Source organism: Falco cherrug, chromosome 3 (assembly GCF_023634085.1).
Source record: "Falco cherrug isolate bFalChe1 chromosome 3, bFalChe1.pri, whole genome shotgun sequence".
In the NCBI taxonomy this organism is placed as follows: domain Eukaryota; kingdom Metazoa; phylum Chordata; class Aves; order Falconiformes; family Falconidae; genus Falco; species Falco cherrug.
The window spans coordinates 117,790,541-117,813,423 of NC_073699.1; the positions used below are offsets into that span (position 1 = coordinate 117,790,541).

The window sequence follows — 22,883 nt, forward strand, 5'->3', positions numbered from 1 at the left end:
TTGGGAGTAAAAAAATATGTTTTTTCCTTTTAATTACATCAGTTATCAAAGAAAAAAAAGCAGTGGTAACAAAAATACAAAGCTCTGAGGGTTTCTTGTTTTGTTTGTTTTGTAATAAGCTGAGCATCAGTGCAATTGTTTTAATTTAACTTCTGCTCTGAGTCTCTGCTGGCAGAGTATGAGTAGGCTTTGCCCAGCACCAGACGGTCACGCAGCAGCTTGAAGAAGGCGTAGTAATTGCTGAAGAGGATCAGAGCCAGCGAGATAGTCTGGTGCCACTTCTCTGACGAAATCAGCGAGTAAAGCTGGTAGAAGATGACGGCTCCTTCCAGCAGAATCAGGATGTTGAGGATTCTCAGTGGTTTGCTGAAAAAGAACTGTAGGAGAGACCACAATAAGTCACCGAGGAAGGTCAGACAGACCCTTTGGGATGTGTGAGGCAGAGGTCTACGACAATTCCTCTGGGATTCCCCTCTGGAGACGCAACATTTACCCATGAAGGGCTCCAGACAGAGCCCCGATTTGCAGGGGCCAGAGTCGCCCTTCTGGCAGCACCGATGGGAGATGTGGGACTAACATGAAATGCCGTGCCAAAGCCCACTTGTCCCACCACCCTGGAACACCCCGTGGGCAGCTATCCTGCTCGGAGCGCCAGCTCACGCAGCCCGAGGCGTTCAGGACAAGGGGACCGTGCCCCTGCCGAGCCACCACACCTCGGTCCCCAGAAAGGAGGCGCGATCTTACGTGAAAACGGAAGTGCGAGACGTCCGAGGGCACTGCCACGTTGTAATGACCCACAGCTTTGTACACGTTCTTGCTGTGTTTCACTAACACTCCCTGTGGCCACATGCACTCCTCTGTCCACCTGCAGGGAACGAGCAGAGAGCCCTTATTTCTATCTCCACAGCTGAAGGGGGGGGGGGTGTCTGCTGCCTTCCCACCATCAGCCGGGATAACGCCCGCGCTATTTCCGCAGCGTTGGCCTGCCATCATTTACCGGGGCAGAATCTGGCCTGCTGAGGCACGTAACTACGGCAGTGACAAACGGCAGCTACCTGTGCCCAGAAACAGCAGGCATCTCGCTAAAAATCGTATCTGCTTGCTGCGCTTGGAAGTGGACAGTACAGACAGCGTCTGCGCGCTGTCAGATGTGTCAGCCGACAACTCTGCTTTCATTTTTCTTTCTCTCTCTCTTTTTTTTTTTTAAGCAACAGAAGGAGGACAAAAGATAGCTGGAAAGCTGAGCTCCCCCATCCAGCCTCTGCTCACGCCAACAGGCATGCCAACTAAGAGAAAACTCCAGCCCTAGCCCCAGGAGAGAGTTCCTTACTGATGCTGCAGCACATTGGAGCAGAGGGCTGGATCGACCTTCTGCCAGCAGCCCAGGTGTGCGGCGGCTTTATGGAGCAAGTCACAGTAGCGCGCGGGTAAGAGGTACTGCATCAGGATCACAGACGTACTGATGGAAACCAGAAGGAAGAGCTCACACGACCAGCGTTTGTCATAGTACTGAGTGTTCTGTGAGGGGGACAAGAAGAACGTGTGACAACGTGTTTGGACAGCCTCACCTAACAAAGCCATCAAAACACAAATCACTCAGGCAGGTAAAACAAGGGCTTTTTCACGGAGCTGTTCATCTGGCTTGAAAAAGAAGCGCCCACATAGGACGGCTGCTGTACAACTCCTGAACACGCCACAGCGAAACATTTATGGTATCATCACCCACCGCCAAAAAGAGGGAGATAGTTCCTGATGCTCCCCCAGCTCAGCAGACAATGGGTGGGAGCACCAGCCCCTCAGGGGAAGGGGACTTGGGCTCACCCCCGAGGTCTGACATATTTACTACGTTATTCTCACTGTGAAACATATTAGGAACTTCAATAAAACAGCTAAGAAACCTAGCAAGGTTCTTTTATTAAGGTCTGCCTCCCCTATTAAGGTCAATCCCCTTGTCCTGGAGCCCCGTCCTCACAGAAGGTCAGCGTGCGAAGGACTGGCTGGCCTGGAGTCCTTCTAGCTTCACGGGGAGGCAGGAGGAAGGCACCGCTCCCTAACAGATGGATGCACACCCTCATGACAGAACACACCTCATCAGGACAATACTATCCTCTGTTTTCTGGAGCTTAAGCACAGCTAAACCTGGTGGGTTTTACTTCTTGCTTTTCACAAAGCTTCTGTGAACGGGTTTGTGACAGCCGACCAGCCCTCCGACTAACCTTGCCCACGCTCCAGTGAAGCAAAAAGCGAGAAGCAGACCTCCTCCACAACCCAGAGCTCACCTCCCCGCAGTCCTCCCCATCTGCAAGAGCCATGACGGCCCTTGCTCACCTTCACAAACCAGACCGGCACAAAGGCCACGTAGTAGGCACTGAGCATGGAGCTCACCAGCACCTCTTTCATCCGCCAGTTAAAGTCCATTTTCAGGTATTCCACCTCATTGCGGATGAGATCTGGGGAGAGGCAGCAGGCGTGAGTGGGCATGGCTTCCATGCCGTACATCTGTCGAGTGTGCTGCTTCCAGGTTTCCTTTAGGACAGTCAGGTAGTCCCGGCCCCTGGAGTTCACCTCGCCGGTCTCTCTGGGACCGATGTTGGCCACCTGGGAGAAGAGGCCTGTCTTCCGAAAGTCACAGTTCAGCTGAAGGAAGGGAATGTACATGCCAAACCTGGAGCAGCAAAGTGCAGAAAGGAGGTTACTTCCCTACGAGCTCCCCATGAAACGCCTGGCAGCGCTGTGTTCACATCCCCCTCCTAAATGGCATCTAGTACCTACATAAGCTCCAGGAAAGAGCTTCACCAGTCTGATCTCAAACACAAGCCCCACGTCTCGGATCTTTATGAGATGCTTTCTCCTGCATCTACCAGAAAGAAGGGAGCTACTTCCACTACTGGAAATAGAACTGGCTTCCTTTCGTTAGTTAACGTGAAGCAGGGAAGCTGTTTGATTCACTCCACCTGGCAGAGGCACCTAAGAACTAAGGTAAACCGAAGACACGGGTTCTCTCAATACCATGAGAAAAGCATACAATCCTTTTCAGAGAACACCAGAAATCTAGTAATTAATGCTTTCATTAAAGCTGAAATATAGGTAAATTAAAGATATGCCCTGCCACCGAGAAGAAATGTGACGCAGCAAGAGGGAAAAGGGTAGTTTAAGTTCTGTTACCAGGTAATTGAGTGTTTATTTACTTTCAGGTTTCATTTCAACTGAGCAACACTCGCTGCAGGGAAGCAACATTAGAAATCACACACAAGTGACAGAAGAGATACTTACGGGTAACACAGGAACAGGAGATTAAGGAAAGAGTAGGTTCTGAAAAGGTGAATTATTGATCGACACAAACTCCAGCCTGTGCCAGTGAGAACAGCAAACCGAGTGATCACGAGGAAAATAGAGCGTGGCAGGGAGACTTTGCCACTCTGTGAAGCCTGTGGGAAGAGAAGAGAGAGCTGGGCAGAGGGGAGACCAATTCACTCTTCCTACAGGGAGCAAACGGCAAATGAGCAGCACTCAATCTGTAAAATCAACTCCATACGCATGAAGGAAGAGCTAGTGAAAGGCTCTGTTGGACTGCCACCAGGAAGGGGAGGCCTTCTTGTAGCTGGGAGTCTGGACTCTCCAAATCCCAGGGCCCCATTCCTCAAGCTGGAGTGAGGAGAGCTCTCAGGGTTTCTTGTTAAGGTCTGGGAGTTATCGGGGTGACCAGCCTACTCTCCTGGACCTGCTCCCCGCAGAAAGCTTCCGCAGTCAGCAGAAAGCAACCTACACCAGCTCCTCCTTGCAAGAAAGCTCAAGTAATTAAGAGAACGGGAGAAGAGCCAAATACTGTTCTTTGCAAGAAAGCAAAGCAGAATTACTACAGTCTAGTTGAGACAGTAATTCAGAAACAATCACAGAAGGACAGAGTCACAAGCAACGGTTTGAGGTGCTCGTTTCTGGTCTACGTTCTTCCCGTTAGAAACCGTGCCTAGGTTTTTGACTTGGCCATAGCACAAAGTTCTTTAGAAAGGGGCAAAAGAGTCTGGAACTGCAGAAGGGACACACGGCTTTACATTTTGCCTGAGAGGAAAGAACGGTTCTGAGATCTGCTTGGGGACTTTACCTCCTTCACAATAGCACCGATCAGCCGGCGTGCCAGGACGATTGTTGTCACTGTCAGCACGTTGAAGTCAATAAGATGAAAGTTCTGCGGTGACAAAAACAAAATGATTCCACTTTCCATCAGGCAGCAGAAACCCACATTCACCAGAGAAGCTCCCAAGTTACTCTCTTCTCCTCGGACTCTCTCTTCCAAGACCAGAAAGAGAATGCCAAGCAGACAGCCAGTGCCCAAAATTCGCCAAATAACAGTCACGTGAGCAACCCTCCAGGGCTGCAGAGTCACATGTGGTTTGCATCAAACATATATAGAAAATTTTATGTCTAACAACCCAAGAGACAGTCTGTGAGTATCAGCGGACAGCAGCTGTCCTTTGGTGCTTACCAATGACGTGTGCGAAGGCGGATGGGAGGGTGGGTACCACCACACAGTTTTGTAGATGTTGATGTAGTGGACAAACAGAGCAACGAGATGACAGAAGAAGAGCTGGAGTTCAAACAGCACACTCCTCTCCACAGGCAGCTCTGGGATCTTACAGTGCCGGAGGGGGACGACTGTCTGAGTTGCCAACGGTGGGCTGGAAAGGCCTGTACCTGAACCGCTCCTACCAAGGAAAACCAAAAGCCTGCAGTCACTTCCCTGAGATAAACACAGCGCTGCCCTCCAGCCCAGTTGGTGGCCTAATACTGACTGAGAAACCTAAGCTGACTGTCACGGTCAATGGCTGCCACAAACCAGAAGTGCCAACACCCTGAAGATGGCTAGAACGCCTGCTACAGGCAGATGTGAGCAGGAATTTGCCCAGCGAAAGGCAGATTTGGAACCAGGCCAGCCTACAGCACCAGGTCATTCGATATTAAATCCCTTGCGTTGAGTCAGGTTCAAAAGCTGTGGCTGTGTTATGCTATTCAAGGGGCAACCAGTGGCCCTCTTAATTAATTGGAAGCTTTTAGGCCTCCAGTTGCTATTTAGATTTCTAAGAGCGCTTGAACATGAAATACAGAGCAATTAAACACAAGCCCTTTCTCATTCTTCAACTTCTATTCAACGGTGGAGGAAAAACAAATTTAGTCAGAGGTGTGTACTCCTGTGTGAGCACGCACACAATCCCAGACAGCAAACCTTTTAATCAAAGGGAAGGGAATTAATATATACTAGATATATCTCCCCTGATTTGCAATCTCTAAATAACAACAGTCAAAGGAATCTGGGTGTGGGTTTCAAAGGAATTACAGAGCACAAACTCCTATTGAAAATCCCAAAATGAAACCACAAAAGTCTCCCGAGTGTGACTGCAGAAAGACTTCTAGCCTAGGGGTGGACACAGGTGGATCAGTCCGTGCTTTTTAAAACAGAAGGCTGGCAGCCTAAAACAAGGCCATGCGTGAGGGAAAAGCTTTAGGAACCCAAGCTGTCTCTCCAAAAGCCCCAGATTCCCAAGCTGACAAGACTGATTCACCTCCTCGGGATTGATACATCCACCAATAAACTCCGCTCCTGTACACAGAGCAAGAGTTCCTGTTCTGGTCCTCCAGAAAAGGGCTTTAAATATAAATACAAAGCCTTTTCTGCTTTGAGCAGACACAGGAAATCTAAGGGTGTCCTTGCAAGAGCAGCAACAAGGCTCTCATATCCATAAAGCACTTTGGGACTCCTCAGCCTGGACTGCCATGTAGTGACGGGTATCAGAGGGTACGGCTCCGGAGAAAAATCATTAGGGGGAAAGTGGGGCATGGACTTGTACTGCCTTAGCTACTGGTGGTAAGGGCCTATATGCGTGCTCTCACAGCAAAGTATGTACAAGGTGGATTGCTCCACCTTCTGTGGCCTTGCAATAACTTGTTTGAATAACTGTATCCCTGTAAATTTCTTGGCCTAGGGCTGTAAGCAGGGAGTATGTTAAGACAGATCTAACATTTTCTTTGCAGAGAGTTCATAAGGCACCTCCTGTTTACGCATTGCTGTCGGTGCTCTGCTTCTCCTTCCTCTTCTCTACCTCAGTCGCAGAAATGCAACCAGCCAGCTAGGCTAGAACCCGGAAAAAAACCACAACCAAACTCACAGCCTACACAACACCTGACCTAGCTAAACTCTACCCCAGAAATGCCTCACCTGACATAAACTTCAGGGCACAGGAGATGTAGAAGCTGAACCCCAGAGTCAGGCTTTGGATAAAAATTTGTCTCTACTCTTGCTTTCCACTAAATGGTCACTAAAAGCTTTTAACGCTCCTGGAAGTCTGTCACAGTCTGCTAAAGCATTTAACAGTCTCAGGCAAATTAGAACCCACCTATCCCCACTACATGTGGCATGGACACTGCCACATACAGAAAAAGGATTTCAGCTAGACACTGGGAATTAACAAACTGCTGAGCCACTGGAAAACCAGCAGTGTGTGAGATGGGGAGATACAGGTGGCCTCACACCCGCCTCGGAGAGGAGCAGCTGGCTAGATGTGAAGACGTGGAGAGCCAAACGTACCTGGTGCGTGAGCGCACACCCGTGACGGAGGAGCTCGTGGAATGGCCGGAGCCGCCAGCGGCCCCAGGTTCACAGAGGGGATTTCGGCAGTAGGAGGTACGGTTAGGACCCCGCCTTCCCCCTGCCATAACAACAGAGGGTGCGAAGGCCTGTTCTTCAAGGTGGCTTCTCTGCTGTTCACTGCGTGATTATGTCTTCAGTCCTTAAAACTGAAAGGAAAAGATTTATCATTTAAGGCTCATCCTGCTTACCACACCCTGGTGACCGGCAGTAACCTATCGCTCCCTCTGCCAGCTTGCAGCACAAAGCAGAATAATGCAACTTTGCTCAGCCCTTTTCTCTATCTCTTGTATTTGCCAGAGGCTATAGATGCGGCCCCAGATAGCCCCTGACGCTCCTAGGACATGCAGCAGCTTGTTAAGGTACTGCAAATTCATCGAGAGTTTAAAGCCTAACGTATGCAGACTTCCACGGGAGCAGGAAGAAGCTTTTCAGGCCTCCCTCCCAACCCAAGGCAGTTTACAAAGAATTTAATCTGCCTTGCTGTGGTGTTATCCCTGTTTTACAGGCAGAGCGATACACTTACCGAGATGCTAAACACTTCGCTCAAAGGATTCGGTAAATTGGGGATATTACCTAAGTCCCCTTTTGCCCAATTTTGTGCCGGAATCAAAGATTCACAGCTCTTTTAAAGGGACGCTGCAAAAGCGCACAAAAGGCCTTCTTTTTTTTTTTTTTCTCCTTTAAGACAGGGAAAAAGAAGCATTTTTAGGGTATTTGTTGTTGCTGTATGTTTGCATGACACAGAGCTCAAGAGGACGTTAGCCCAAAGTTAGCTTTTCTAGAGTTTGCTTGCCACAGTGTAAACAATAACACGAATACCAAGGTTTTAAAAACCTTCTCTGAATCCTGTTAAACTTTAGAGGAATCTACACAACTTAGAGGAACGACAGGGTGATGACATGCCATTTACTAGAAGCGCAATCTGAGCTGTGAAGGATCTCGGATCAGTTCGTATCAATTGCTTAACATTTTCTGATCACTAATTTCCAGTTTGCATCACGGAGCAATCAGCATCTAGAGTAAAAAAAATAAATTGCTTAAGGCTTAAGAGACTGTGCTTAAAGAAGTTTTAAAGCTTATGCTGAGCTCCGGAGTCCTCCAGCAAACTGCTGCACTAGCGCCAAAGAAAGAGGGACAGGGAGCAAGGGGGCTGCACCCACAAAAAGCAAAGATACCCCAAAGATGGGTGCTATCACACGGGCCAGTGGGGCACAGCGGTGGCTGCAGCACTGGAGGAACTGGTGGGGACAGAGCAAAGGGCAGAAAGCCCAGTATGTGTCACGGCACACGGAGCCCTTGTGACACAGAGGTGCTGGCAAACAGGGCAGGCTGTGCATGGGGGGCCCCCCCAGGGTACGACACGGGCTGTGTTGGGGGCACCAGACGGGCAAGACTTTGGAGGGAGGCGAAGGCAGCGGGTTTGAGCCCAGGACACCAGGAGAAGAGAGTCTGACAGGGAAAAGTGGTAGGATGCAAGTGTCGGGGCCGGGAAGAGAGCAGGGGAGCAGAGCCGGGAGCTGCAGGAGCTCCGAGGGGGGCTCTGATGGAGCAGGGGCGGCTGTGGGGGCGCAGGCCAGGGGCTATGGGGTCTGCAGAGGCGCTGGCAGGAGCCACAGACCCTTCAGGGGCGCAGGCACAGGCTACAGGGGACAACTGGGGATTCCGGGGGCACAAGTGGCGACTGTGTGGGGGCCGCAGGGCCTCGGGGGGGGCAACAGGGTAACGGGGGCTATAAAGGCCCCTGGGGCGCAGGCCGGGGCTGCGGTGGAGCTGTGGGAGCTCCGGGGGCGCCGAGCCCCAGCAGAGCACCGGGGGGCTCTGGAGACCCCACCGGGGGTCCGAGAGAGCGGCGGGGGCACACGAGGGGCTGGGGGCCGGGGGTCCGGGCCAGGCCGCGGCGCGGAGCCGCCCCCCTCAGGGCGGCGGGCGGGGCCAGCTGCAGGCTCCCCGGCGGCCGCTCGGCCCTCTCCCCCCTCCCCTCCCCCGCCCGCCCCTCGCCACCGTCCCGCCGCCAGCCCCGGGGCCCGGCTCCGTCCCGCCGCTCGGCCGCCCTCACCCATCTCCGGCCGCCGCTCCGCCTGGCGCCGGGCACAATATGGCGGGCGGGGCCGGCGGCGCGATGGCGGCCGGTAGCGGCCAAACCTCCTGCGCGCCGCCCGGCCCCGCCCCGCCCCCGCCGGCCCCGCCCCCGCGTTTCGAGGCTGCCCCCCCCCGGGTACCCCCCCTGGGGCACAGCACCCCCACCCCCATCAACGCCGCAACAGGGAGAGAAGCAAGGGGAAAACCTGATGCCGTTGAAACCCCACACCCCAAATTAAAAATAAATAATAATAAAAAAAAATTCAATGCCAGGCCTTTATTACAGGGAATGACTAATCACTTTCAACATCTGTCGGATGCTTCTCGCTAAATACCAGCTGCAGAAGGGCTTGCCAGTTTTCCTAGACAAGTTATTTTAACGCCGTGATTCACCTTGATACGTTTTCCCCGCAGCATCCTTCCTCCATCCCCTCCGCTCGTGGGTGTCGGTACGGATGGCGCATTACACAATCCCAGATCCAACCTGCCTGGGCTGGAGGCAAAGCTGTCTCCGAAATGGATGAACCTTCACAGGGCTGATCTTTCCATTTCCTACGTCGGGCAGGAGCCATCAAAACCCAGGAGCATCCGGGCACCTGCGGCTTTAACAGTCTTCCAGCAATAACAACAGAGGTAACAGGTGGGATGTAGTGATGTCAAGTTAAAAACAGGTTTGTGGAACACCATGTAGAAGCCTTTGGTTGCATTTTGGCCTAAAACCAGTGGTAAAAGTAATAGCTTCATCAGAAAACTTTCTATTTCACAAGAGTTACTGCTCTCCAGCGAGGCTCCGGTGTCCCAACGCTCAGCCGGAGCTGGCAGGTTCCTCCCGCTCATCCACAGCAAAGCCAACGGCATCTTCACCAGGTTCCTTTATCAGCTCGTTGGAGATTCATCCCGCTTTGCAAAAGGAGCAAAACGAGTGTGGAAACAAACATTTCTATTAAAACATATGGTAACGATGGAAGGCTCGACTGAGCAGCAAGAGCCAAGGTTTCTGTTCTGTGCTCACAGGAACGGAGCTTCCCGAGTCGAGAAAGAGGAGGAACATCCACATTCGAGATGGGAATTCCCACGGGCCCTGACTAACCTGCAGGAATTCCTCCCCCTCAAAGCTTACAAATGGGGCACGTGTCCAACATCTCATCCGAGACGCTATAGGTTTATCAACGAAAGAAGAATTTCCCCCAGCCCTGCCTTCCTCCCCAAAAGCACCACATGTACTTGCTCCTCGCAGCCCAGCCAGGAGCCGTGCGAGCGGCAGTGTCTCTTTTCCCCTGCGTCTCCCAGCAGACAGGGCACAGCTGGTCTCCTCTCCGCTGGGATCGCTTGGAGGGTCTATCGGAGACTGCAGGACCCCCCCCAGCCCCAGCGTTCTTTAGGAGAGCAGCAGCAAGGGAAGACGCATACGTTTAAACTGTTTCTCTTGGCTCTGTTCGTGATAGATGCTCTCATACAAATTTAAAAACTCATTCTGTACAAAAAGAATCATCTGCTGTAACAGCCGAATGGGGAATCCAGCTGTGCACTTAAACAACTTCCCAAATACGGCATTTTACAGAGGGTCACATCAAGGTAATGTTTTAGTCTTACTGGAAGTGTTTGAAATGAAACATAAAAACACCATAGGTTAAGTTGTAAAGCTTGTAGCTACTTGCTTGGTTTAATAATCTGAACAGCAACTTGAAACCAGGGGTGAGGAATGGGCAGGGTAGGACAGTCTCCTGCCAGGAAAAGCTGCTGGGGACATCTCTGCAATACCAGCTGGAGCATTTTTCCTACAAGCTCCGTTTCACACTCCTGTTGCTGTCCAAGCTACTACGGGCCGCTACGCATGGCGAGACCTCACCGAGGAGGTGTAAAGTCCAGGTCTGTACCAGCTCCAAGCAGGGTCAGCCTGAATATTTATAGCAAAGGGCTGGACCAGAGGCTGAAGCAGCTGCGGCCACTCGGAGCAAGGGCCGGAGCAATGGGGCTGCTGAGGCACGGAGTGCTCTGCAGCAGGAGGATGTTTCTAGAGCCAGGCTTCTCTTGGGAGAAACGGTATTGTTGGGGAAACACTTCCACAGAGGAGACGTGACTGCTGCTGTACATCACACTGTGCAGGACAATATGTTCTTTACCAAAATCCTACAAATAAGATAATGTGGGTTAGCCCTTTGGGGGAAATCAGGAGATGAAAGGTCAGTGGCGCTTGCGAGCGCACAGCCAGCAGAATACTACCTCCAGTGGCTACGTGTCAGCAGAAAAGGGAAGGTTATTTAGGTGACTCAGACTTCAAGTACTCAAAGGAATCTCTACCCCTCACAAATTTCAGCGAGCCCTGTGTCACCCCTGGAACGTCTGGCTAATTAGAGCATCTTTGAGAGACGTATCTGACGCTGATGGCTATTTTGGGATCTCAAATTAGCTTTTGCAACACTCTAGGCTAAAATCTGAATATACTAACGCTATGAGAGGGAAGAAGATGTTTGATGCAGGGCATGTTTTCAAAATACTTTTAGCATATACAGTTATTTCAATATATTAAGATTTACATTCCTCCATAACATTAAAATCTTTCACATAACCATGCAACAAATGCAACGCACAAGCAAGCTGTATTACTCCAAAGGCAGTGTCATAAGATCCGCTTCTACTGGTAAAAACCTGCATCATAATAGATGATCTCTATCAAATCTTTTCCACTTGATATAAAAGCTGTGCCTATTAAGAAAGAAATGGGAAAGATTGGTATAAGACCATATAAATTGATGTTCCAATTACATTGTAAATGAAGATGCATTCAATAAACAGGCCACAAATCCAGACACGCTATGAGTTCCCCTAGCAGAAAACTACGGATCCAATTTTCAAGTTATAGTCAAAGAACCGAGGCTAATCTCACGCTCTTGTGGCATTTCCACATATTAGCACTTTCTCGTTCCTCATACTCCTAAGATAAGAGAAGCTCGTTTGGTAGCTTTACAATTCCAAATAAAACAAGACTTATGCCCTTCTATGTCCTACGCCCAGGGCCTTTCTTGAAGCCATTAGACTTCTTCAGCATTGCAAGGGTTTATTTCTTTGTTTTTTTATTTATGGAGCTCAGACTTTCAGTGATCTCCAGATTCGAGAGAAAGTGATTAGCTGTCCCCAAAGGAAACGCTTATGGCTGCTGCCTTTGGGCCTGGAGGGAGATGTGTCCTTGCTGTGTAAGCAGGTCACTCCACCGATGCGTGATAATCTCCTCAACCAAGGTACCACTCGGTTTGCTAGCACTGGTGTGCGTTTTTTAAGGTATTGATTGGAGAACCAGCCACCAGTGGGGCCACAGCAGCCGCCAGAGGGAGCCCTGCTGCTGTGGGTGCTGATCAGCACCCATAGGTGCCAGGGGTCCATCACCCCTGCTGGGGGTCCATCACCCCTCCCGAGGGCTCAGGGCGTTCACTTGCCATGGGTGCTGACCTGCACCCAAAGGTGCCGGGGGTCCATCACCCCTCCCGAGGGCTCAGGGCGTTCACTCGCTGACACCAGGCACGCAGCCCTGCGGGGCTTTGAGCTAAATGTGTTCCAGCCAGGATGGCGCGACCACAGATGGAGCCACGTCAGGCCACAACATCAGACAAAAAGCCATAAAAGACCAGCCAGTGGCCAGATCACATTTCAGAGCCCGTCGATGGGGGTGTGGAAAGGTTAGAACTAGCAAGGTCTAGCTGGGCAGCATCTGGTCTAAAAATCTGTGGTGTATGATTTTAATGCATTATGGACTCATAGAGGAATTCTTATTGAGCCATTCCTTGAGCTGCTCCGTTTCTGGAGCGCTGGGTAACAACTTCGACGCTACTCTGATGCTGAGAGCACTCTCATGAAGGTCAGCACCCCAAATGGGAATCAGCTGCAAGAAACACATCTTACTACATTTTCCTCCTCAAATCCACTTAAAACCTCCTTCTCCGTGGGCTCTCGGTGGGAGAGCTCTACACAGGTACATACTGAAGCCTCCTCCACACCGCGACCTCTGCAAGAGCGTCAGTCGTGCAACTTGCCTTTCGCAAGAGTAATTTATTTGTGCGTCTATAAAGAATGGCTTCAATTTAGCAGCTCAGATGGTGCCGCCCTTCACTTCCCACACAGAACATGTTAGCAGCTTGCAAGGGGTTGCAAAAATAAACAAACTCACCCACTTCGTGTTGCCCCTGCTCATCTTCACCCAAGTGATTCATAGCGATGTACTCTTGACTCCTGCAAATTGAAGACATTTGTGAGTCTCCTTAATGCAAGCACAAATCAAAAGAAAAAAAAAAAAAAAAAAGAAAAAAAAAGATTCCTGCATGCAATTACACAGGAAGGAAAACATGCAACTTAAGCTGAGCTTTGAATATTTCACAGTAAATATCAATACTGGGGTCTAAAAAGGGCCATCATTTTACATTTTTAAATAACTGAGCAGAATTTTTTTTTGGCAGTAGCAGGACTATCTATATTCGTTGTCATTTTACATCTTTTGATATTTAAGCTCGCCGATTCCTTTTTGCCCACATTACATTACAGTGCATTTTCAAAGGGCACATTATTAAAGTTATTGCTAATTTATGCAGAAGCATGTTTTTTTTTAAATGTTTATTTTAAACATTTTTTGCAAATTTTTACATTAAACTTAACATCTGAAGAATTGTTTCAATAAAGTTTATGCAAGTTGCCGTCACAGTTTATGTAAAAGAGAAATGTGCTATTAAAATCAGACATTTAGGTTACCTTTTGGGTTTTGCGATGCATGTTAGCTTTACACATCCTGATTCTCCTGCGATAATTTTCCTTTAAAAGGGGGGCAATAGGGTGATCTTTTCATCAAGCAAGACATTATGCCCTGAAAGCTGACTCCAAACCATTGTTGAAAATTCAGTTATTTACACTTTAATAACAATCTACAAATACAACTTTTTGTTTTAAAAGTATTCCCCTCAATCATGCACTGCTACGAGCAGTTTGGCTCCTAATGCTCTATTTTTCACCCCCGAGCAGTTTAATTCTCTCCCCCTAGAACGCCAGATTCACCTGGCAGAAGGGAAATACAAACCATTTTTCATGTCTCTCTAAGAAGCAGTTTACTTTAAACTATTATATTATATATCTAGACATACACACCCTCTCAGAAGGATATGAGGAACAACTGCAGCATCCTTCTCAAACAAAGATACGTTTTTAAAGCGGCTTTCCAAGTAAAGGCCACCGTAAAGTAGGAAGGGCATCATCTCAGCCAAGGGGGTTAGGGGTGTTTACATAAAGCAGAAAGCAAGCTTCCTTCTCCTCCTGGTGGCAGCTAAGCCGGGGATTTTTTTCAGCATTCATTTTGTCACGCTACGTTTAAACCAGCCATTTCAGACTCAATCTGGAGTCTGCAGCCTGGCGTACACTGCGAGGCCACCTGAAATCTGAATCAGTAATTCAGCAAAGAACCATAAACACTTTCCAGCAGACTGAAGTCAGATTTCTGCCACAGTCCAGGATCAAACTGCTTTCAACAACTTCCAGGGGGTGAAAAACAATTTTGCTTGCCTTTTTTTTTTTTTTTTTTTTTAAATTAAGCTCATCCAATGACCTTGATAAACTTTTTGTGAGAATTACAAAAACCACCATTTTTAGAATGTCTCCATGTTTTAAAAAGACAATTAGCTTTAGCATTAATTTAAATTTATTTGAAAAAAAATTGCTATTTTATTGCTCAACAAACAAAATGACAATTCATCACATTTACTTGGATTAAAAAAGGACTAAACTTTATTGACAAACTGCGGCAGACATTTTGACAAGTTTTAGCTACCTATTTAGGCAGACTTACACATGTAGCATTTAATCTTCAAGAACAGAGTGGGAGGACAGTGTACAAATCCAATTAGGACTTTATCCTATGTACAACGTGAAATTTTTCCTCTTTTTCAGCTGCAGTGTCCCTTTTTATGCAAAGCTAGTGTTGAGATACACTTGAACAAGTCAATGGGATTGCTAATAATGACAATTTTTTTTTGTCAGTTTTAAACTTGCACTGTGTTATCTGCCCCAAGCACTATAAAAATGAGAAGACTGTAATTTTACAGAGTTCAGACCTACTCACGTAATACTCTGTTTTCTAATATCAAACACTGGGCAATTAGAGCCATGCTTTAATTTGTTTTTCCCTTAAAAGTTCTTCATATAGAATCAAACTAAGAACCCCTTTACACTGAAACATCTGCTTCCCAAGCATCTCTCAACACCGCATGTTCGGGGCTAGATTTCAAAACCCACATAAGAAAAGTCAATTTTACAAACCTAATTTTTTTTTTCCTTTTAAGTCAATTACCTTTAAAAAATGCTATTTAATTTGTTTGAGGATCCTTTGTATTAAAATATAAATTTAAGATTCACCAGCAATCTGCTTTTAAGGAAAGTTTGACATCTGAGGTTACTTTTAAACGGTGGCAGCTACTACCGTTACATTATGATTTTAAATTCTTAAAAACAGCCCTGAATTTTGAAATGTAGCCTACTTTGGGATTCTGCAACTACAACTTTTATGGGTTCCTTAAAACCAAACTTAATAGGTTAACAAAACCTTAATTTCATAACTGCTAAGCAAAGCATGTCACTTTTGAAACTAACATTTTTAACTCAACTTTTTTTTTATTAAAAAAGGTACAGTTGTGTTTATCTAAACAACAAAGAAAGAAAAAGCCATCTACACACTTAGAAAAAAAAAATTAAAAGTCGGTCCTCTAAATCTATTTAACTCATTTTAAGATACTACGTACAGAAGCCAGAATGCAGGGTGAGGATGGAGTGGGAGAAAAAGGGCCACGAAGAAAAACAGTTAGACAATTACTTGTCTGGTGTGGGTAAAGCAACGGGAATCCTGGGAGATACAAGAATCAGTAACAACTGTTTGCTCATAACTGATATTTTTCCCTCATGTTTGTTTTTTAATAACGTCCGTATGGGTGCTCTCTGTAGGCCCCCTTCACTGGCCTGGCCGGCGGGGCCTTCAGGGAGGGCCTGGTTCCATTCCAGTCATCTTGCCCTGCGGAAAAGAGAGGGATAATGTCAAGGATGCGCTGCGAGCCCAGGGGCACAGAGGAAGCGGTGGTGCCGGCCGGGCTCCCCTCCGGAGTCGACGCAGATGTGGGACATCTTCACAGCGGTTTCACCCCAAAACCAGTCTGCAAAACACTCCGCTGTCCATCAAAACCTGTCATTTCCAGCACGTCTGACGTTACCAGAGAAAAAGCCCCTTGCGCGGGATCCCTGGGAAGCGTGCAGCTCCAACAGCCCGGCTTGGTACCGACTTGGACAAACCCAGTGCCTTTCAGCAGTAATTAATTTCAGCAGAGCTGAAGCCAGTTCACGGGGTAGCTCTGGCAGCCAGGCACGGCAGGTTGCAGCAGTCACGGCCCCTCGGGCTAGCAGCCAGCAGCACCTATAAGCCCGGGGTATGTATGGCTGGGGGGGGGTGTTGCTACAGGTAGCGCTTCTCTCCTTCCCAGGCGCCCAGCAAGGCAGCTCCTGGATAATTGTGCCAAAATAATTAAGTGCCTACGCTGCTGTAGGATGGCAGTGCGTCTGACTGAACTTCTGACCTGTCTGCTTTCTGACTGTGACTTGCTGTTCCTTCACCTCCACGTTTAGAGAATCGGGAGATTTACAGCCGCAGCTCACGTAGCACCTGCTCATTTCTTCGGAGCAGACATCACCTGCTAGTGCTGTCCCAGCATCAACTCCTGATGGGACAAAGCGCTCGACAGGACAGCCCAAACCCTTCTGCTACATACAACTGCCACCGAAGCAAATGAAGTTCACACCCCTATTGTCCCTGAGCTAGCTCAAGCCCCAAATATCCAAGCTCAGCTTTCATTACGGCTTGTGCTTGCAACATTCAGACCTGCATGCCTGCCATTCTCTCCAAGGTCACCAGTTTACGAAAGCAAGTGTCTGAAGCCCAGAAGACAGCCGAGCCTGTTCCTACCACCATGGAGCACGTTTCCATTTTCTCAAAACTGTCTCCAGCCTGGCTCAACAATTTATTTCGCTAATTCTGTTTTCATGAAAGCAGAGACCAAAGGAAATTACTGTGGATAAACAGATTAGCTGTGGCAACTTCATGCCAAGTATACAATGAGCATTTTGGCCTTCACATCCCAGACAACACCACCGCTCTCCTACCAAGTAGGAGGCACAAAAGCCTCTTTGTGCTGCGTGACTAACACAGGCAACAAACCAAGCCATTGAAGGCAGGAAAGATAGCCAATGTTACTGACAGCAGCTGTCTACTCAAATGCATCTTGCATTGGAAAAGCATCCCAGGTTAGGCACCTGAATTTGAACTTCTCACAACTTAATCCCAAAACAGGGAACACCCTGAGGCTGGCACAGGAGACAGGCATCATATTAACAACTCTGCTTCCCTTTTACCGGCATGACACAGCAGAGGGTATTCCCAGTTCCTGAGGATCCCAGAAAGCCCCTCCAGCTGGTCATTACCTTCACTACCTGCATTCATTCACACCTTCAGGCAACTGACACTGCTAAAGGGACCGTTTTCAGTCCTGTGGATTTGCGTGCCATTAAGCAGCTCGCCGTAAAGCTTCCGTAACTTGTTTATAGTTCAGCTTGTTTACAGAGAAAGGCAAATGAATCTTACTCCTTGCCACACACAGATGTCATTCATAAGCTGGGCTATATGAACTGGCTTTAAAAAAACCCACATGCAGTCACCTAATCCTTTATTGCCAGCACCTCAGATGTAAGGCTTATTGTTTTCAACAGTTGGTGATTTACACAGTTCTGGCTAAGCCGGTCTCCCACACCCCTTAGTCTAGCCTAAATTGATAGCTTTACATAATTCAAATTAGCTAAACTTCATAGAACACTTCCAAGTCATATTGACCAAAATTTTTCCACCTAGTCAAAGGGAGGCCTTCATACAACATTTAAATCCGTTTTTCAAGCAAATGCATAGTGCAGAGTCAGTATCAGCTAGTGGGTTTTTGAGGATAAGGAAGCAGATGGAACCATGCACTCATCCAGCTCAATGAAATATAATCCGTGAAAACCAGACTGCAGCAAAAGTAGTGCTGTGGGTGGAAATCCAGAGCTCTTAAAATATTCTAAAGCTATAAGGAAATTAAAAGATAGTTCCTTAGTTAAAAACCGGAATTTTAAAAGTGTCACCTTTGAGACAATCAAGCTAGATAAGAACCAAAAAAACCACAGAACGCCTTTGGTTTTTCAGACCTGGATAATCTGTAGGGTAGAAATTTCTACCATGAAAACTATTTGAGGCCCTCCTCAGTAAGTTTTTGCTCGGAGGGTGGTGTGGCACTGGAAAACAGCTGGTTGGCCACAAGCAATTCCCAATTATGTGCAGCCCCCTTCCCTGTCAAAAGAACAGTATTCCCAGACATACCATAAGCTTCATAGGTTTCCTGTGCCTCCCCGTGTCCATAATCATAGTATTCTGTGTTCCTGGAAGAGTAATTATGTTGGTTATATTCAATGCTGAAATTGTATTCTTGAACTGACACAACTTGCAGAAAACACTAGAAAAGCAAAAATGCCCAATATTGCTCGTGGCTGTGGTGTGTCTGACCGCTGCTTTTACAGAACTGTCAAGGACACTTGGACACTCCCAAAAGTTATTTCTCAGGCACTCCTGGATTCCAAGAGAATAGGGCACTTTCCCTACAGCTCAAACTGAGAAATGAGTGCTTCCATTCCCTTATAAGAAAACAGAAAAAAGATCATGCATAATTTTCTCAGTAACAGACAGGAGACAAACTTACCCTTGGCCCTGGCTGTAGTAGCCTTCATACCCCTCATAGCTCTGGTCTGCATATGCATCATCATAGCCCTGAAATGGATGATGACAATAACGGCGTTAATGGAAGGACCAAAGCATAATGCCTGACCATGAGTAATGGCAAAACTGAATTCTGACTACAGCAGCTTTCAGAGGAGCCTGTGGCAGCGAAGGTGCTCAATCATAAGATCTGCTTGTGTCCTGTGGCTAGGGAGGAATGAATATTTACATACTAATATTTACAATGCATTTGAAAGTCATTTATGTGTCTAAGGCTGCAGTTTTTCTGTGGTACAAATCCATGTGCCACGACGCCTGTAACTTAGCTAAAACACAGATTTACAGGTAGGCAAAACCCAATCTATTAATTTATGATAGGTTTCAGTGGAAAAACTAGGAAGTTTTACCAAGAAAAGAAACAGATTCAGAGTATCAGTATTTGTGATGATTCCTAATAATGCTGTTGTGCATCAAACAGTTGTCTTGTTTTTCCTTTAGACTACCAAGAGCACAGATGCCAAGATAAGCTTGGCAGGAGGGTGGTGCTTAGTTCTACGACTTGAAACATCATCATGCTAATTAACATAATTACTTCAAGGATTTTAAGGGAAGTAAGAAACTTTTGGTGTTTCTTGCTTAAAGAATTTTCTTGCAGGAAGAGAACGCAATGAGGACTACAGCCATCTTTGTGATGTCATTTTTCTACCATGACAGTTACAGCAAACTTCAGTCTTGGGGCACATTTCAGCTTTATAAAAAACACCCCTTACCCTGTTTTTAGGACACTAGCAGTTCCCCTCTTTGAGGGCTGAAGAGGCAGAGCAGGTCACCCACCCAGCACCACAGCAGTGTCTGCACCAGCAGTCCCTTCTTCAAAGTGATCTTCCTGTGGTCACCCCTTATTTCAATAATGCTGAGTATCTAATAGATGGTCAGCTAGCTGGAATTCAAAACCCCAAAGATATATAGTTTCTTACATATTCCTCGTAGGTTTCTGGTGCGGGAGGAGGAGGAAGCGGTATTCTCTGGATGCCAGTGGCACGTGCTCTGGGTGCAGGCGCACCCCGTACTGCTGGGGGAGGAGGAACTCCGCGGGCTACGGCAGCTCCCCTGGCAATGGCACCCCGCACTGGGGCTCCTCGCACAAGGGCCCCCCGAGGAGGAGGAGGGGGAGGACCGACACCACGCCCCCTGGAAAGGAGATGAAAAGGATTGTGAACAACTACGGCCGTGCTGAATACTGAGGGCAGCGCATACGCTTCTTACACCTGCTTTAAAATGCAACAGCTTGATAAATAAATACAGTTACCAGCAACTAAGCCACTTCATCAAGAACGAAAGCGCAAGAATTCGTAGCATTGTTGTGTCACAGGATTTACAAAACCTCTTCTGGTATGAGAACTCTACTGCATTAGATGTTGTACAGACAAAGAAACAAATCTGATACAGAACTCTGGGCAAGTAATTTCTCAGAGTTCATTTTAAGCAACCCTCTATCACTAACCTGTAATGACTGCCAGACCTCCAGAACTGTAAAGATCAATGATGAGATGAGCAGGGATGCTTCTGGGCTAAACACTCAGAAGTAAAGACTTCCCCTGCATGAAATAGGTAGTGAAGCAAGAACTACAGTAACGGAGTTTTATCGCCAATTTATCCCAACACCTTGACAGCAGTGACAGAATAATGCCACCCTATAACTTTCAAGGGATGGTCAGTTTAAACTGAAAATGCTTATTCTGCTGAAGGCTACAGAAGCAAACATGACACATCTGCACGATTTTGTAGGCCAGTTTCTGATAGATTACTTTGTGAAGCTACCCATTTCAAACATCAAAAATAATACAGGAGGCATTCACCGTGCTAGATCGCACCTTGAAACATGCAAAACATTTGATGCCAGCTTGCTAAAAGCAAGCCTGCAACACAAGGCTAGAAAGCCTTGGCCAAAAGCCAAGGTCAAGGCCAACAGCTGATATGTAAGAACAAGTGGCTTAACCTCATCTGGCAGGACGACTCTGAGCAAGACACAGCATTTCCAGGTCCCTGCTTTTGGGAAAGGTACCTTGGAACAGGTGGAGGCGGCGGTGGAGCAGCTCCCCTTCCTCGCACGGGGACTCCTCGGCCGCGAGTTGGCTCTGGTACACCGTTCAGATAGGAGAGCTCCAAGAATTGCTCCTGACAGATATCATCCATCATATCCTAAGAAGAGGAAAGAGTAAACTCCAAAGAACAGCTAACTAGCCAGTCTGTGCTCCTGGATATGACAGGCTACCGTGCTGGAATCAAAATAACCTGATCGTCCTAAATTAAAATTTGCTGGTTAGTTTTACTGGGATTTGCTCAGCAGGCAGCACTGGACAACTTCCAGCTTTCTCCAAACTGGCCAAGACAGGCACATCACCTGCATGTCCAGGAGCTGCTGTGAGCTCTACAGCTGGTTCCTGGGGAGGAGACCTCTCTCATAGGTGCTCTAGAGGTACCTGATATTTGGCATCCCAAGGGCATCACCAAGATTTATTTACAAATAGGTGAAGTCAGGCAAGATGTATCTCACCTCAAGCATCTTACAGCTGCCATTGAAAGGCCAGCAACTGGCAAGAGCCCACAGGAGGTAACAACAAACCGCTGTGCTCCTGACACACTAAAGGAACAGGGTAGGATGCAGCCTGACGAAGAGCAAACACCCATTTGCAAATCCAGGTCGTCTTTTCAAATTCTTAGGAATGCAGTATGTTTCTGACTCGGTGTATTTTTATGGTCTCAGGGGGATCTAGCTTCAGGAATTGGTACAGATCTCTGGTGACCCCACAGAAATCATCGCACCCCACCCCTCCCCTCAACACACAGGCAAGCTGAGCCTTGCACCAGCATCTTCACGATGCCATGGCAACACTACAAAGCAAGGAGTCTCCTACCAGATGTGTCTTCACAGCACTGCTGGCTTCCATAGTGACTTCTCTGTCAATTTTCACAACTTTAACACATTGTTTGAAGGCAGTGATAGATAAGACACTTTAAATAGCAAGGCCGCACACTTGCTTTAGCAGGCTGAGGTTCTGTACATCCCAGTGGCTCCTTGAAGATGACCTCTTTCCTTCAAAGACACTTCACAGCAATCTCTCCTCCTCTCTGTCTCAGACTCACAGAAATCACACAGTACCCATCCCTACTACCCACTGCTCTCAGGTTCCACCCGCCCCTGGTACTGCAGGCAGAACACCTCAGCTCTCCAGGCTCAGCTGCAGAGCACGGTGCCAGGGTATACTCAGCTCTCTACCTGCCAGGTCTCTGAGCCAAGCCAGCCAGAAGCAGGGGGCTCTGTGCGCTTCTTTCCCATTTTGTTTTTTCCTAATTTAGCGAGCAACACTATTGTTTTAATAACCTGTGAAAGACTCCTTCAAGTTCTGCAGTTCTTGGAGGGAATACTCTAGCATTGTCGTGTTACATACTGGCACAAAACTGACATAGACTTGACCACAAGGTCTTACAAGGTTCACCACTAGAAGACATCCCCAAACAGATTAACAACCATCATTGTATAAATGCCTGGTTAGCAAAAAGAGGTTCCTTCACATTACTCATGTTTAAAACGGTAGAAATACTGATTTAACAGGTGTGTTTCAAAATAGCTACAACATGGAATACTACTACTGAGCTGCCTGGGCAGTCACCCACCTCATCTTCTCACCACCCCTTCAGAGCAGAGCAAACACCTCTGTACTTAGCCTCTGATCCGACCAATGAAGTTTTCTAGCCAGATTTCTACACCGTGGGTCCAAGTCAGAGGCACCCATCCACGAAGTCTCTTCTATGCCAGGCACTGCTAAACTTATTCTCCTGCTAAAACTGATGCCCAGAGCCATACAAGGTACCCACCCTCCAGTGTCCACAGCTAGTACTGGGTGAGAAACACCTGCTTCAAGTGTTCTATACAATCACCCTGTAAGTGTATGTCTTTCTACTTACGGTTAGGGGAATAAGACATGCCTTCATGCAAGATTAACGGGGTCATCTTCAGCTGCCACACACACTTAATACTTCAGGCTTCTTTAACTACACCAATTCCTGTAGCACGAGCACTGCGCAAATCCTACCCATCCTTATAGCCAGATTCCCAACCCATCCACGTCCCTCAAAAAGGAGAGAACACCAATATACATACTGGAACCAGGAACTTCTTGACTTCTTCCATGGCGTGAGCCATTAGAGCGTATGCTTCGCAGGGGGGTCCAAAAACTTCAATGAAGACATGCAAATCCATATTTAGATGAGCATATTTAGGATCTCCCCCTTTACGCAGTTCTTCCTCCTGAAACAAAGCAGATTAGATTCCTAAAGCTAAGTAAG

At 47.6% G+C, this 22,883-nt stretch overlaps 2 protein-coding genes across 5 annotated transcripts in view; both read right to left on the reverse strand.

Moving 5' to 3' along the window:
* TMEM39B (transmembrane protein 39B) lies at positions 1-9,254 on the reverse strand. Of its 4 annotated transcripts, none has more exons than XM_014281801.3 (9): positions 9,116-9,254; positions 6,581-6,789; positions 4,484-4,703; positions 4,103-4,186; positions 3,274-3,428; positions 2,386-2,665; positions 1,331-1,518; positions 745-865; positions 1-377 (listed from the first exon to the last, which is right to left on the reverse strand). In XM_014281801.3, the coding sequence occupies exons 2-9, from the start codon at positions 6,706-6,708 to the stop codon at positions 141-143; spliced, it is 1,413 nt and encodes a 470-aa protein (XP_014137276.1). In that variant the 5' UTR covers positions 6,709-6,789; positions 9,116-9,254; the 3' UTR covers positions 1-140. The 4 variants fall into 4 exon arrangements, with proteins under 4 accessions (XP_014137276.1, XP_005441529.1, XP_055560236.1 ...); XM_005441472.4 differs by having other exon boundaries at positions 2,329-2,665; XM_055704261.1 differs by lacking the exon at positions 9,116-9,254 and adding an exon at positions 8,700-8,803 and having other exon boundaries at positions 2,329-2,665.
* Positions 8,985-22,883, reverse strand: part of KHDRBS1 (KH RNA binding domain containing, signal transduction associated 1) — a 23,148-nt gene continuing 9,249 nt past the window's right edge. The window contains exons 4-9 of the mRNA XM_055704264.1: positions 22,699-22,845; positions 20,599-20,735; positions 19,511-19,724; positions 18,517-18,584; positions 18,141-18,199; positions 8,985-15,758 (exon numbers count right to left, since the gene is read on the reverse strand). Coding sequence (XP_055560239.1) covers positions 15,661-15,758; positions 18,141-18,199; positions 18,517-18,584; positions 19,511-19,724; positions 20,599-20,735; positions 22,699-22,845 — 723 coding nt within the window. The 3' untranslated portion in view covers positions 8,985-15,660. The remainder of the gene's footprint in view (positions 15,759-18,140; positions 18,200-18,516; positions 18,585-19,510; positions 19,725-20,598; positions 20,736-22,698; positions 22,846-22,883) is intronic.

Coding starts and splice junctions, on each gene's coding strand:
- TMEM39B (XM_005441472.4), bottom strand. CDS start 6,708: ATGGCAGGGGGAAGGCGGGGTCCTAACCGTACCTCCTACTGCCGAAAT. Junction 4,704..6,580: donor GGTGTGCGCTCACGCACCAG/GTACGTTTGGCT, acceptor TTTCCTTGGTAG/GAGCGGTTCAGGTACAGGCC. Junction 4,187..4,483: donor CGCCTTCGCACACGTCATTG/GTAAGCACCAAA, acceptor TTGTCACCGCAG/AACTTTCATCTTATTGACTT.